This window comes from Barbus barbus (genome assembly GCF_936440315.1).
Source record: "Barbus barbus genome assembly, chromosome: 3".
NCBI lineage: Eukaryota > Metazoa > Chordata > Actinopteri > Cypriniformes > Cyprinidae > Barbus > Barbus barbus.
In genome coordinates this window covers 32,272,122-32,288,519 of record NC_136731.1, presented here as the reverse complement: position 1 = coordinate 32,288,519, position 16,398 = coordinate 32,272,122, and the positions used below count along the sequence as shown (strand labels likewise).

The following is a 16,398-nucleotide window of genomic DNA, read 5'->3' as shown; positions in this document are numbered from 1 at the left end:
AAATATATTTTGAAAAAAACGCTGGGGACCCCATTGACTTCCATAGTATTTTTTTTCGTACTGTGAGTGACTGAGAACTGTTTGATTACCCATATATATATTTTTAAATATCGTCTTTTGTGTTCAATAGAAAAAAGAAACTTAAACTGGAATAACCTGAAGGTGAGTAAATGACAGAACTATCCCTTTAAAATCAGTCCTTTCTTCCAATAGACTGCATGCTATCATTCAGACGGTTGTGACTAGAAGGGATACAGCTCCGACAGGAAATGAACAATGAAATTATTTTAATAATTTTCTACCTATTAGATTGTGTTTTATTAACGTTTACACCTACTCCAACCCTAAACCTACCCCTTACAAGAATAAAAAAAAAAGTACTTGTAGTGTGACAAAAATTACGCTGTATTGATGTGCGCATGCCCAGTAGCGCCACATGTATCCCTTCTAACCTTAACCCATTCAGCCAACCACAGTGGGTAGAACCAAGCCTATGCCCAACATTTTTTTTTAATATATATAAATAATCCCTTTTCAAGGTTGTGCCATCTAGTAGTGTCTTTCTTTATTGTAGGCCAGGAATGGTTTTTATTGACAATAATCATTTTTGTCAGTTCATACATGCAGGCGTCTAGTTAAACTTTTTTCTTGAGTTTGTAGGTAGCAGGAAGGCATTTATGTCTGAAACACATTGATCATGAACATGATTAATTTTTTAATGATGAAATAGCCAGTTGAATAAAGGCTTTGAATACTTTTTAAAAGATGCCTTTGATCGTTTTTGGTATTTTTCCAAATATAAGTTTGACTTGAATGTACTGTATGTCACAATACAGAAGATCGGTCTTCTGTTTTATTGTGACTTCAATACATATTTTTCACAATATAGCCTAGTGCCACTTGTGGGAATGTTTCCTCATTTCTTCTCTGTTAACTGTCATATTATAGAAGTCAAGTCACACACAAAAGACAAAAGCACACAAATTCTTACAGATATAGATTTTTATTTACGTACACATTATCAGTGATCGTGGATATGATCTAAAGCCCCGCAAGTTATGCTCAACCATTACAGACTAGTTTTTGGTTCAAAACAACCATGTCTACCAATTACAAGAACTATAAAATGGACCCTTTTTCTTTCATTTACTCTAGCATCTAACTGGCACTGCAGGCTCTTACAGAGAAGACACACAAAGCTCTTCTGCGCCACTCATTCAGAGCGGCCCATCATGACTCCATGTAGACTGTAATGCAGCAAAAAAATATTGCCAAATACTAGTTCTCTCTTTATACTTTACATGGTTTATCAGAAATAGCAAAATATATAACACAAAGCTGATTCATTGCCACACCAACAACACTGAATCAGTGATGTCCTTCGTGTTGAGGCAGATTCAATCAAGTGTTTTAATGCTACAGTCTGAGCTACACATGACAGAAAGAGACCTGACTGTAGTGAATGAGTTTCCTGTCACCTGCCATCATTAGTTTGCTGTGGATGCAATGGGATGTTACGGATGTGGGGTGGTACCCACAGGATATATATATATATTTTTTTAATTATTCAGCTATATTTGGAAAGTCCTCTGAAGATGCGTTTAATCTCTGATTGCACATGTCTGATATACACAAACGTGATCATTCAGACACTGAATTAGTTCAAGACAATCCTTCAGGAGCATAAGAGCTGGACTCACATCTTTCCCACTATCCAGAGATCACTGGCAGTCAAGACTACTTAAGAGTAAATGGACAAAAGGGTGCAAATCCTACATTCAATCATGACCACTCTAGTCGTGTCACAAATGGTGCAACATTTATTTAGCTTTGGAAGAGAGGAAGTGTTTGCAGGCAGTCCTTAGTCTGATTCTGTGTGAAATCTTGGCAAAGAACTCCTTTGTACAGACAGACTCTTACGAGAGTCACAAAAAGTGAAACTATTGTGCCAAGACACACATTTCAGCCATGTGACAAAGCTGTACAACAAATGAACATGAATTTCATGTGTGATCCCTGTTTTTCTGCAGATGGAGAGTGATTTGGTCTGTGTGTTTGCAGCTCACAGGAAGTGTGCGATGGTTTAGCCATCAATATCCCAGCTGAAGAGGTGATGTTTCACCAACATGTCCTGAACTCCCTCCTTCAGAGGCCTCTGCTCCTTCTCCTGGAAAAAGAGTGGGGTAAAGTGAACAATTAGATCATGTGTCTTCACATTTGCACTGCGCTGATTAAACAATGCTCCGTTGCCTCGAATGGTTGAACTAATTAAAAACAAATGACTGTGCTCAGCATTCCTGCTGATTTTCACGACAATCCTGCTGTAATTAAACATGGCACTCTATCAGTGCTCGAGAGCTCAAGACAAGAAGGTCACGGGACATTAGAAGCACAGTGCACTGACAACACACCTAAAGGTCAGGGCGGAAATTCCTCTACAAGCTAACATTAGCGCTAATGGTCTCATGTTTCAGGTGAATGTGGACTCACTGAGGAGTCCCAACACCAAGTAATGCCTCCCAGTGCTACTTCCAGACAACAGTGATGACTTCCATCAGCATCAAGTCTAAATCCAGACTGAAGAGAGGATGTATAATTCATAATCGCAATTTTATTTTGTTCAACACCTGGCAATTCCCACTCTGAATGTGACCGCAACTTATCACAGGAAGTCTGTCAGGCACCCAGAATATTCACCCCTAAAACCTTTTCACACAAAGTTTGAATTTATGCATGACAAGATTTTGAATTAAACTATAAATTCCTATCCCAAAAGGACTTTTCAAATGTTAAGGTGCCAATAAATAAACAAAAAAAAAAAAAAAAATTGAGAGTGGCATCTTCCAATGAGTTTATCAACATATTATAATATTTAGGTCTAACACTACCATTCAAAAGTTTGTAGTCAGAAAGATTTTTTAAAAGAAACAAATACTTTGTGCAAGGACGCATTAAACTGATCAAAAGTAACAAAAGATAATAAAAAATAAATGTTGTTCTTAAGTTTCTATTCAAAGAATCCTGAAAAAAATAAAATGAGTATGTATGTATGTATATATATATATATAAAAAAAAAAAAGATATATACACACACACACACACACACACACACACATACATATACACACTTTATACTGGCAATAAAACGTTTACCAAGCCACACATCGCTTCAATCCCAGTATACATTTACCCAACTATTATCAAAAATATTTCTAAATAATTTCAACAAAACATTTTTTTTTTTGCCACCTTACATGAAGTATTATGATAAAATGCATTATGAATAATTGGACCGGTTCTGCAGGTGCATTAGAGCTAACATTAGCATCATGCTACATAAGAATTTATGAGATTAATAGTGCACTTTTACTCAGAACTCACTTTAAACCACCACCGAGTGTTTGTAATAACTTCCTTTTGCGATCACATGTGTATATACTTTGGGCAGCCACGGTACATTATAAGAGTAGCCAAAAAACCCCCAAAAAAACAAACCCACCACGGCTCTGTAATTTTTCCCCCGACTGTATTTTCAAAATAGCCCAATTGTCCGGGAAAACCGCAACACCGGCAAGAAGTTGGGGTCAAACCTTATCAAACGATTAATTGGCGTAAAAAAAAAAACAAAGAAACATATATTTATTAAGCAGCACAACAACAGCACAGCACTGATAATAACAATAATTGTTTCCTGAGCATCAAATCATCATCATAGAGTGTTTTCTGAAGAATCATGTGACACTGAAGACTGGAGTAACAATGCTGAAAAATCAGCCGTTTTAATTTTAATAATCCAAAACATTTTAATAATCCTTAACAATAGATTTTACTGCATCTTAATCAAATAAATGCAACCTTGCTAAAAGACTTCTTTAAAAAACTAATTTGATTATTTTATTCAGATGATTCAAATGGAGCACTTGTAAAAAAAAGTGATTAAGCAATCTGAAAAACAAACAAACAAACCGTATTAGTTAAATTGTGAATAGTTCTGGAGCAAAATTAGTTTTTGCCATTTAGTTACATTGGACTTGGTGTGAGCAGGCCTTTATCTTTCCAAGCACACTGGGATACAAGCATCTGTCTGAACTAAACGTAATGGAGAGCAGTATTTGCTTTAGAGTTTCATTAGCATCCTGCACAAAAGCTGCTGAACTGGTTTTTAAAGGTTTAGTTCATATTATGTGAAGCCACTATGTAAACAGCAGTGAACAGGAGAGTGGGACACACCAAGCACTACAACTACCACCACTGACTGCTTCCACAGCTAATTATCAAGCAGCAGGCTAGTAACTAGTTGCCAGCATTACCTAGAGGTCCCAACTAAAGAGGTGATGTTGCACCAAGACATCCACCACTTCTGATTTGAGAACAGGAGACTTCTGGAATGGGAGACAACCACGCAGACGCATGTTAGCCTGTGTGTGTGTGTGTGTGTGTGTGTGTATATGTGTGTGGGAGGACATTTGAGACACCGAGTGAATGTGAGGAGGAAGTGCCAGTCTCTCACCTCTTTTTTGGTAGGCAGCTCACAGTCTTGGGAGAGACTGAAGGCAAACTTTGAGAGAACTCTGAAAGTAGCACATACAAACCCATGTCAGTAATACACTCCAAATAAACCAAATAAACCTATGTCATTTCAACATACAGGATTGACCAATTAATTCAGATCATTTAGTAATGAATCAGTCAGATCAATCTGTGGACTGAATCTGCAAAAAAAATAAAGCAATCTCTATGGCTTATGAGAGCATGTAATGTTTACATGATTTTTGAAATATATTAAAACAGAGAGGTCATTTTAAATTGTAATATTTCACAATCGTAAGGTTTTACTGTATTTTTCATCAAATAAATGCAGCCTTGGTAAGAGATTTCTTTCAAAAACATTACAAATTATTGAATTGATCTTTTATTCAGGTGATTGAAATGGAGCACTGGTAAAAATTGATTAAACTGAAGAAATCATTTAGACCAATTTGTGAAGAAATTTGCTCCAAAAATTATCACTATGGCTTATGAGAACATATAATGTTTGTATTCTTTTAACAATAATAAAATAAAAATGTAGATCAACAGAATATATGAATTTTGCAACTTTATTTCTGTGACTAGTCTGGACTAGACCAGAGGTCCTTGGTTCAAATTTTTGATTTTGATAAAATTTTTCTGGTGAAAGAAATACATTCACTATTTTGTAGAAGGGGTCAAAATGATACACTGTACATTCCTAAACCCTGGGTTACTGTTATTATTTGAATATTTGCAGTGCCAACTGTGATGACTAGATAAACACAAAATCACATTTGGTTTTCTACCATTGAAAATGGGTAGGTTTCAACAATTTGGACATGGAGCTGCACTGAGATGATAATATGCCCGGGATTAAATACAGGGCTTAAAAATAAAATTTTCTTAGAATTTAGAAACCAGAATCAAATATCATACTTAAATATTTCTTGAGTTACGGGCACGCAAACTTCGGAAAAATAATATTTATGGCACTCAAGACAGGCATGTTCAATGCAGTTGTTTTGAAAGAAGGAAACAATTTGTAGTTTCAACATTATTTGTTCTTCAGACATTCCTCTTTAAAAGAAAAGTAGTATCATATTTATGCAAAGTGACCCACGTTTGGTTTTTGACCATTTGACCACAGTTTACTTCTGGAGCCATATTGAATTTCCAATATCTCTGGAACTGAATCATACAGGGCCTTAAAAATGAAAACACCAAAAGGACACTTTGTTGAGACCCAATATCTAAAAGGGCATTAAGATATCTTTAACACTTCTTGAGTTACAGGCAAGCCAACTTTGGAGAAAATATTAATTTAATATATTAATTTCCCCATTTTCGTATGGTCACCACTGGCATGTAATGCAACAAAGACTGCTAAACCCATCGGATTTCACTAATAGAGCTACCAATCTCTGTGTAAAAATAACAATGATGCTGTCATCTTTTTTTCATTTTTACCCAACTGTAATTTGTCTCTGAATCTCAGATGAAAATTGTAATTTTGACCCCTCCTTTATAAAAGTAAATAGTACGATAAATACAGATCAATGATATTTAATATTTTGGCTTTCATCACTATATATGTTTATCTTTCTTGAGAACAATATTGACAAAATAAAAAAAATTTGAGCTGGGAAATTTTGGTTGATTTTACAGGGAATGACCCATTAACAAATTAGAAAATGTCTTTATTTAAACTGTATAATTCTGTTGCAGTTTCCACTTCTTTTTGAACAAATTATGAGCTCAGTTTCAGCCCATCAACAGAGGCTCAGTCTTACCTGAGTTCACACTTTATCTGAACCCAGCCAGGACTGCGCAGGAAGGACCAGGGATGGTACCATTTCTCCACGGCACTCATACTGGAACACAACACCTCCAGCCACAGGTGCAGCACCTGCTCACTAACACAACACACGCAGATGAAGAGAGTAATGCTGCACACTTGCATTATGGGAAAAGAAAACAAAACAAAGATGGTTTAACAGCTGGTTGACTTACTTTAAGCCCACACAGATGAGCGAGCGAAACTTGACGTCCATCTGAACGTGTGCAGAGTCGTGACTCATGTTGACAGACTGCACTGCCTAAGATGACAGACGGAGAGCGCTCGGTGTACAAACGTAAAACCAGTGCTCAACCAGCCTAATCGCTGATAAAACATTTTTCAAGTTCATTCTTCTGTAAAACTCACCCTGTAAAGAAGCTCTTCAGGTGTGAGCACCTTCCCATCTTCATCTAACCTAAAGAGATGAAGCGGCTATCATATCAGCAAAGCACTATTCTGAAAATTAGAAAAGGTGAGATCTCATGTAACTACATGTCTCACCTGTAGGTCTTGCAGAGCACCAGTCTGGAGTAGACAGAGTTGAAGTCTCTCTCCACTTCTCTGCTGGCTGCCTGTGATCAACACACACACACACACTTGACATTTGTTTATTCATTTAGCAGACACTTTTATCCAAAGCAACTTACAAATTGAGGAATACAATAAGTGATTCATTGTAAAGAGGCAAATAGACACAGGAAGTGCTTGTAATATAAAGTTTCAGTCATTGTTCAGAGTAAGTACTAGCTAGACAGGGAAAGGTTAAGGAAAGAAAGCTAAGTTTTTTTTTTTTTTTAAGTTGAAGTCAAGTGATGACATGTATCTAAATGTATATTAATTTCTATAGGAAACACAACCTGCTCCTACCTCCTCGATGAAGAGCCAGGGGTGACAGGGCCCTCCCAGTATGGAGGGCTTCTTCAGGCCGTGCTGAAAGATGGCCTTGAGAGCAGGACACAATGTGCCTCTGACCAAGTCATTCACTGCCGCAGTTACAGTGTCATCACCAGCCAGAGAGTACTGAACGACAACAACGTATACATGAGACAGTTAAATCACTTATCCCCTATTAACAGGAATTCAGACACAATCCAAAAACAAAGCTATTACCTCTTTACTTCGTTCATCCAAGACTTCCACAAATTTAGCAGGAAACCAGCCTAATGGGACAAAAGGTTTGTGGGAAACATTGGTTGGTGTAATGAGTTGTATGTAGGTTATAAGTGTAGTTAGAACCATTTCTGAAAATCAAAGAAATGTTCAATGCTTATTATAATGGCATCTCAGCTCACCTCTCAGGCCGTTCAGCTCTCCAACCCAGCAGTGCTCATCTTTCTGTGAGATGATCTGAGAATAAACACAGAAATACAGTAAAAAAACAAAGACAAGGCATCATTTAACATGTTTAGATGACAGAAACAGCAGGTGCTCACAGTGATGATGTCATTCTTCCGAAAGCCCAGTTCATCATCGTCGTGCCGCTCAAAGTCCAGCAAGGCTTTGGCTCGTCTCCGACGATTCCGAGACACAACCAGGAAGTTCTCGTGATCTCTTTGATGACTCTCCATAGAATAGTCTGTAGTCAAATCCTAGAGAGAGAGAGAGAGAGAGACAAGAACTGTATAAACAAATGTTAACAAAAATATAAATATTTTATGGGCTGAAATAAAATTATTGCTACTACAAGTCTCGAAATTGCGACCATTTTGGTCGCATATGCACCCTAAATGTAATCTGTGCGACTCCAAATATATATTTGGGAGCATTTGTGCGAGTGCAAATAATGGTTGTGGTGTGACCTCTACAGTTCCCTGCCAAACGTTCGTGAATTACTGCACAGTATGTGCCACGTGACAGGGAGCTAACTTGGAACTAGGGGTGTGCGATATGACGATTTTTTATCATGGAGGATAAAAATGTCTCCACGATTAGCTTTTGAAGAAATATAGTAGTATCGTGCTACAGCACACATTCTATCAGCTGCAGTTCTGGCGCTGCCATATCAATATATTGTACAACACTACATACATTCATGTCAGTGTTAACTCAGCGGTAGAGTTACTCTCACGGGACACTGCACTTATTCGCAACCACAAAAGTACATTATTTGCGTGTGGTTTAAAGCCTTGCCGGTTAAACGTTTCATTCACGCTCTGGTCAGACGTGCACTTTTTCTCAGCGCATACACCTGAAGCATGCAAACTAAAACGCCTGTTTAACAGCGCCTGATTACTCAACTAAGTTATCCTTTGAGCCTATACTGCCAAAACACACAATGTTTACATATAGACTCAGTTGGTTATGTCTAAAATGAAAGTAAACAGTTGAAACGATACTGAACTAAACATACAGCCGACTGTCATAAAAGGGATAGTTCACCCCAAAATTTAATTTCTGTCATTATTTACTCACTCACACGTTGTCCCAAACCTGTATTAATTTATTTCATGTGCTGAAGACAAAAAGATATTTTGAAGAACGTGGGTAACTAAACAGTTGCTGGTCCACATTGAATTTGACAGTAGGAAAAAAATACTATGGAAGTCACTGTGGACCAGCAACTGTTTGCCTTTCCACGTTCTTCAAAATAGCATTTGTGTTCAGCAGAAGAAAGAAACTCACTCAGGTTTGAAACAACTTCTGAGTAAATGATGGTATAAATATAAAACACTATGACAGAATCGACAGACAGATGTCAGAAGGTTTATTCTTTAATGTTAAAACAACAAAACACAAAGAGAAAAAAAAACTCATACTGAAAAAAATAAAGCAATAATACAGTTGCTTTAATAGGAATCAATCTATATAGTCTTTTTTATTTTTATATTTGTTCATTCAATTTCTTGAATGCTCCTGCTAGGGATGTGTATCGTTAAGGTTTTAACGGTATTACTACTCTTATCGATACTGCTTATCGATCCGGTACTTTAACGGTATTCTTATCGGTACTTTTTGTTTTACTTTGTTTCTTTGTTCATATTCTTACAGTATCTTATCTTATGTATATAAAACACTAAAAATGCCTGCACTTCATCAATTTGTAAATGCACCAGTGTGCAGGTATTTTTAGTGTTTTATATACATAAGATAAGATACAGTAACAACATGAACAAAGAAACTAAGTAAAACAAACTGACAAATACAATAAAACAAACACACAAACGAAATGAAATAAACAGTGCTTTCATTTTTCCATGGTCTACTAATATTAATGTTCAGGTAAGTAATAGTTACAAAAGTAATCAAATGTAAATGAGCACTGCATAGTTTTCACTGTATGTACTGATAGATTTATGTTTATTAAAGCTATAACGTTGTTCAGATTAAGAGCTGTGGGTGATTTTCTCTTTGCATTTTGTTCTTTGATTAACATTGATGGCTCAAGCTCCAGTCTGACACTTTAAGACAATATACTGACACGCATCGGATTTTCTCCCAACTGTTCTCGTCCACTTAAAACATAAAAGTGAAGACTCTCATAACCGGCCATTTTGACACATTGTGTGTATTTTTTGGCATATTTTTGTGTGTTATTTCGACGCGCCCGAAGCTCAAAGTGTACTTTGCTTGTCCGTTTTGGAGCACGCGACCGCGCAGGCACACGCGCGCACACACATTTCAGCCTGGGGAACAGCAGATTGTACTTTCAACGTTTTACTGTCAAATATGTCCTGCAATGTAGCAACAGTAAAGGCATTTTATAACAATCACTGATTGAGCTGATTCAGATGTTAAGTTTTGGTTCGGAGGAACGAATCCGCGCCGCTATGAGGGAGTTGTGCTAAGAAATGCGGCTATAATCCTTGGAAGCCAAAATCGAAAAAAAAAAAAAATACTTAGCTTAATATAACAGCCACAGGCCTAAAGTGTGAGCAGATGTTTGAATAGTTGGTTCTCTCCTCTATCATAATTAAACAGGACTTTCATGTTGCGTGTGCTGAAGTTCCCCGCGTGAGCGCGATCTGGCTTCTGAATTGCGCATAGCAAAAATGCATCATAGACAAATGTTTGAATATTATTGCACATAAAAACAGCTGGCGATATATTATATATATATATATATATATATATATATATATATATATATATATATATATATATATATATATTATATATATATATATATATATATATATATATATATATATGAGAGAGAGAGAGAGAGAGAGAGAGAGAGAGCGAGAGAGAGGGAGAGAGAGAGCAACAATAAATGTATGTGTGTTTTCTTAACTTCTCCAATACCGACAGAAGTACCGATAACGTCAGAGCTTATCGATACTCCGGTCTTTCATAATTTAGCCCCGAGACCGATTTAATACCGAGTTTCGGTACCCATCCCTAGCTCCTGCTAAATACACCTATTGTATCTGAAAATAAAGCACTGTGTGAGGGGGAACTGACTGTCTTGAGAAAAGTTTAAATGACATTTTCTTCTCATCTTGCCTCTATATATTGCACGTACAACAAACAAAGCACCGCTCAATGGGCAGTTGTGATGCTCCTTAATATTCAGTGGGTGCTCCTAAATTTGTGTTGGTGCTCCTAACTTCTTGAAGTTGGGAGCACCAGTGCCATCAAGTAAAAAAGTTAATTTTGAGCCCTCTACTACTACAACTACTAATTATTATTATTAAATTATTTACAACATATGTTTGTAATTATTATTATTAATAAACATTTACTATAATTATTATTGTTTTATTATTATTAGAATACACAACCACAATAAGATAAATAAATAAAAATTGTTATTATAAAATAGTAGTTATTAATAAATAATAATGGCAAAATAAGCTACACAGATAATTTGGTGGTAATAATAATAATAATAAAAAAAAAAACAACAACAACCACATTAATGACTATTATTATTCCAATAATGAAAATATGTTGTTATTATTTATTCAAATATTGCAATAATCACAATTATTATTATTATTATTATTAAACAAACAATAATCATGATTATTATTATTACTGGAAAAAAGTAAGCTGGACAAGAGTTTTTTTTCCATCTTAATTTTAATATGGCAACTACAGAGAGAAATTCCGCATTATCAAATGACATATCTGGTTTGACATCTGACTACTTTATTATAATTGATTAATAACTCCAGACTCTCCATGACTCATGGTGGTCTGTTTACTGGGAATGCGAGTGTGCAGCTAATTTCTTGATGCATAGGCCTAATTTATGCAATTCAACAAAAAACAACTCAGTGAGTCATCAGGTACATGAGTCAGTGTTGCTGTTTCAGTGCAAAGTTCTGTTTCTAATTGAATTATTCCTGACAGATTCTAAAATGTGATTCATGTGATCGAGTGGCTCTTACAGTGCTGCAGTTGCGGGGGTCCAGGCAGTGAAAGTGCTCTGCAGTCTGACTGATGGCTTCTCTCAGTGCTGCCACCAGCTCTGTCTGTTTAATGTTTTTGGCCTTCAGTGCCTCCACCTCGTCCTCCCCCCAGAGAAGCGAGCTCAGGGTGGATTTCCTACGCAGGCTCTGTCTGCGGACCACCTGAACAATCACACAAACCTACAAGTGAGACTGAATTCACATTTTGTATATTGCAAATAAAGTGTGTCAAAATGTGGGCATCACAGATAATGATCCAAGATGCTGTTCATGTTCTCAACCTTGTTCAGGTTGGTGTGGAGGGAATGGGAGTTGCTAGAGTTGAGCTGGGCCTGCTCTGCCAGGATGTAGGCAAGATGCTTGTGTCTGTGTGCATCCAGGCTTTCCTGAGACAGAGATCCTGCCAGACGAACAGCCTCGCCCAGCACTGCCGCCCCATCCTCTAATTGACTGGGTAGATCTGAGAGTGTATTAAAGATGGATGCAGAGTTCTCAGATGATACCAGTTCTTCCTCCTTTACAACACAAAAAGAAACCATTATAATTGACTGTTTGTCAAATCAAACATTCATCACTGCCTTGTTTAACCAATGAAGGCTTAGGTAATAGAAAGATAGAACTCTTTGAATAAAAAGTTAAACAACCTTGATCTTCAGCATGCCCAGCGTAACCTGGAAGAGCACCACTGAGGCCTCGTAGAAGAGCAGGTCCCAGATTCGCAGCAGGATGCGGATGTCCACCACACTGGCAAAGGCAGTGAGGAACCAGTGCAGCGTGATTAAAGAAAGCTCTGAGAGGGAAAACATTTGAATGATTTTTTACTGTACATGTTTTGGAGAATAACTCTTTGGAGCAAAACTGATTAAAAAAAGTATCCCGCGGTAGATATTTTTGAGGCTGTTTGCATCTCACCAATGTCATGCTCCTGTAGCAGCTGGTCTAGACTCGGCAGATACTGCACTATGAGCTGTCGGAGCACACGCTGGTCGGTTTGAACTCCTAACAGCGTGGAGGAGAAGTATGAGGGAGGCAGCAGGTCCTCTATCAGAGCACACATCATCCACAGAGCGTCTTCCTCCTCCAGAAAGAGCAGCAGACAGGACACCACCTGTATCAAAGACAAACAGACACCTCAGAGTCTGACACCCGATGAACCAAATGTTAGACAACAGAGAGACAAAGAGTCTGTTATTAGGTCGCTTCCCACCATGCCAGTGCCCTGACAGTAGCCGATGTCTGGATACAGCCACGCCAGCCCTCTCAGGACCCGCCTGAGCTTGGGGACCCCCACACTCGAAAAGGTGTTGAAGCACGCATTAGTGGGCATGGTCCGCAAAAGATCCTTTTCTATCTGCAGCACAGACAGAGAGACAAGCATAATAAAAACAATACTGGAAGACGGCTAAGTAAAATCAGAGGTGTATGCATGAATGAATTCGAGCTTTCAATTGAAAAGAAAAATTCCGAATGAAGTAATCACAAATCACAAAAAAATGCTTATCAATGCTACCTGCAACAATCCCCAAATTAAAATAAATCAAAATTGATTATTGAAGCACAAAAAAAAAGATAAGGGATTAAGCTGGGATTTTCCAGTTATCCTGGTTGAATTTAGCCCTGACTCAGTTGCATGAAAGCAGGCTAAATTAAGCTAAATTAAGTTACTATGGAGATTTATTCTTTGCAGCTAACAACCAGGCTAAGCTGAGCTCCTCTAACTCTGACCAATAGGAACGCATCAATATTACCGTTGACTCTCTCACATGCAATTAGTTGACTTTATTATTAGTCCATAAATAAAAGTATACAGAAAATACACCTTAAATAATCAAATAAAAATAGGCTACAACCAACTGTATTTAATGTATTGTGCCCAAAATGTAGGCTAATGACCTTTAAGATATATGAAAACATTTTAACATAGTTGCTACTTGTGCATTCAGTTGATCAGAAGTTTCTAGCCATGCAGCCTTTCTCTCTGATTTTATGACAGCTGTACCTTTTATGGTTATTAGAACATTAAAACATTACAATCTAAAGCTGCTCTTTAAAGTATTACAGACTACATTTGAACTGATAAGAGGAACACACATTTAACTCATTTGAGCTAGTATGGCTGTATTAGCCAGCTTACATTTGATTTACAGTTACTGCTATCATTAAATGTGACGCATAGAATTTTAAACCTACATAAGTGCATTTTTATGTCCAACAACAAATTTTAGCAGAATGTATATTTTATTCAGAATTCTTGCACTAGTATTCTATTCTGCTCCGTCTGTGTGTTCGCACAGCAGCGCTCGTTCGCTCGCGTAAGCCTCGCCCACTCCTGGCAGCAAAATGGATATTTGAATGACTTTCTAACATTTACAGATGAAAAATATACATGTGACGTGTCAGTTATGCACTGAGGAAAACACAACGTATCAAATGCATTAAACAGCACAAATATTCGCGGTTTGCCATGGTGGATCGATTTGATCCATGGTCGACATTAAGGGCTATTTAAGAATAAGCGTGTACGTCACATTATCCTGTCTCATTGAACCTGGATCAAATTAGTCAGATTGCGTGAACTTGAATTGTCGTTTATGAAACCACTTCAGTCCTGATAAATTTGTTAGGTTATTTCAAGTCAGGTTTTGGACTTTAATCCCCGCTTTTCTTAGCATCTTTTATGAAACAGCCCTCAGATGTGTCAAATCGTATGTTTGTGACACTGAATGTAAACCTAAGGATGTATTTTTTTAAAATGAAACATTTTCATTATTCATCAAACTGAAAAAAAGAAAGTTTTTACTTTTCACAGAAATTTTTCAATACGCTTTTATTCATTTGTTTATTTTGGCATTTTTGTCTTTATTATGATAGTATAGTGAGTAGACAGGAAGTGATGTAAGAGAGAGAGAGAGGGACAGGATCGGGAAAGGTCCACAAACCAGGATTTGGACTCGGGACGCCCGAAGTGCAACAGCATTATATGTCGGCAAACCGAAAAAAATTTGAAATATTATTACAATTTAAAATCGCCATTTTCTTTCTTAATACATTTTAAAACGTAATTTATTCCTGTAATGGCAAAGCTGAATTTTCAATAGCCAGTCACTGTTTCATAATTTTAATATGCTGATTTGGCGTTCAAGAAACATTTCTTATTGCTATCAATGTTAAAAACAGTTGTGCTGCCTAATTTTTTTTGTAGAAACTGGATTACATTTTTTTTTTCCAGGATTCTCAAAGCTCAACAGAACAGCATTTATTTGAAATGTACGTCTCCATTTCAAATAAATCTCTGATTACATAATATCTGTGGCAGAGATGACATGTACCTGTTTGGCTGCTGTAGTGTCATCATTAGAGCTGTTTTTGACAATTTCCCTGTAGGCAATTTCTGATGTTCTCTTTTTCTGCAGGGCCCCTGACAAACGCATCCACAACTGAGGGAATGCATATGAAAGAGACAATGAGGAACAAGACAGATAAACACAAAGATCCAGCAGAGATGCGGTTAGAAGATCTGAGATTTGAAACGCACCGCTGTTCTCATGGGAATCTCTGAAAATAGCAATAGAGCATAAACAAGATATTACCAAGACATCATGTCCTATTTCAGCGACACTAAGAATCCCTCAAGCTTTAACATGGCTGCCATAGGAACATTACATCAGCAGATTAGCTGCCTGATGGTGTGTAACGATACAAAGACATCCTTTAATATGCGGTGACGTAAAAACACAAACAAAAGCACATTTAGAGGATTGATAAACAGGTTCTTAGTGCTAACCTGTGGTCTCATGCTGTGCGGTATGCCCCCCAGCACTAGGGTCCGAAGGCGGTCAGAGCGAGCCAGGGTGGGGGAGATCTTGTCCCATGTCAGGTCTCCTACAGTGTGATTGTGTGTGAACTCCAGATGGGCTTGCCAGCGAAGTCTTTGCTGAGGGTCCTCTCTCTGAGGAGCTCCCTCACCACGCTGCCATTTACTTGTCTCAACCCCGTCTGAAACAGAAAAAAAAACCTGATCACTTGCTTTTCCAAAAGTCACCTGTGACAAACAAATATCTATAAAAAAAAAGCTTCAACGTAATACCATTTGAGTTTGGGATCAGTAAGAATTTTTGGTCACACTTTATTTTAGGGTCCAATTCTCACTATTAATAAACCATTAAAGGTGGGGTAAGTGATTTCTGGTAGCCAATGTTGATATTTCAAGTCGCCAAAACAAACACGCCCCTACCCCAAAAGGGTCTCGCCCCTATTTTTACAGCTCCGCCCCACACATACATACGCAACCCAGGCAACGGTTAGTTCTGTGAAACAAAGCAAAACCAATATTACTCACCTATCGAGAAGAAACAAAGCAACCTTGGCATCCGATCGCAGGCCTTCCCGCTCCTTGAGCCCACTCCAGTGCTGGAAAGCTGATCTGATAATTTACACGGGTCCTACTTCTTGCCTAATCATAATACCGGACATCGTATCTACACCGGACAGGAGTGGCACGGTGAGAATTCATTATAACCAGTGATGCTGTCTACACTGGATGGGACACCACAAATCCCCGACAGTAAACTGCTAATGCGTTCTATTTATGACGTATTGACGCAAATTTCAAATGACACAGTGTTTGTTCCGCAGACGTTTTCCTCTCTTGTTTTTTATCTGCCATCTCTATCATTCTGTCCTCGCTCGGCTAAT

General features: G+C 37.6%; 1 protein-coding gene across 2 annotated transcripts in view; it reads right to left on the bottom strand.

Moving 5' to 3' along the window:
* Positions 1-989: 989 nt before the first annotated feature.
* The window catches only part of sgsm3 (small G protein signaling modulator 3), a 29,492-nt gene continuing 14,083 nt past the window's right edge, over positions 990-16,398 (bottom strand). Inside the window, exons 5-22 of one of the 2 annotated variants that reach the window (XM_079388092.1) lie at positions 15,488-15,699; positions 15,033-15,140; positions 12,911-13,054; positions 12,616-12,811; positions 12,348-12,493; positions 11,985-12,218; positions 11,683-11,865; positions 7,783-7,938; positions 7,642-7,696; positions 7,460-7,509; positions 7,217-7,369; positions 6,851-6,921; positions 6,716-6,764; positions 6,523-6,608; positions 6,303-6,425; positions 4,511-4,571; positions 4,311-4,382; positions 1,569-2,167 (exon numbers count right to left, since the gene is read on the bottom strand). In XM_079388092.1, the coding sequence (XP_079244218.1) occupies positions 4,311-4,382; positions 4,511-4,571; positions 6,303-6,425; positions 6,523-6,608; positions 6,716-6,764; positions 6,851-6,921; positions 7,217-7,369; positions 7,460-7,509; positions 7,642-7,696; positions 7,783-7,938; positions 11,683-11,865; positions 11,985-12,218; positions 12,348-12,493; positions 12,616-12,811; positions 12,911-13,054; positions 15,033-15,140; positions 15,488-15,699 (2,099 nt within the window). In that variant the 3' untranslated portion in view covers positions 1,569-2,167. Of the gene's footprint in view, positions 2,168-4,310; positions 4,383-4,510; positions 4,572-6,302; positions 6,426-6,522; positions 6,609-6,715; positions 6,765-6,850; positions 6,922-7,216; positions 7,370-7,459; positions 7,510-7,641; positions 7,697-7,782; positions 7,939-11,682; positions 11,866-11,984; positions 12,219-12,347; positions 12,494-12,615; positions 12,812-12,910; positions 13,055-15,032; positions 15,141-15,487; positions 15,700-16,398 lie in introns of both variants that reach the window. The other variant, XM_079388091.1, reaches the window with a different exon arrangement.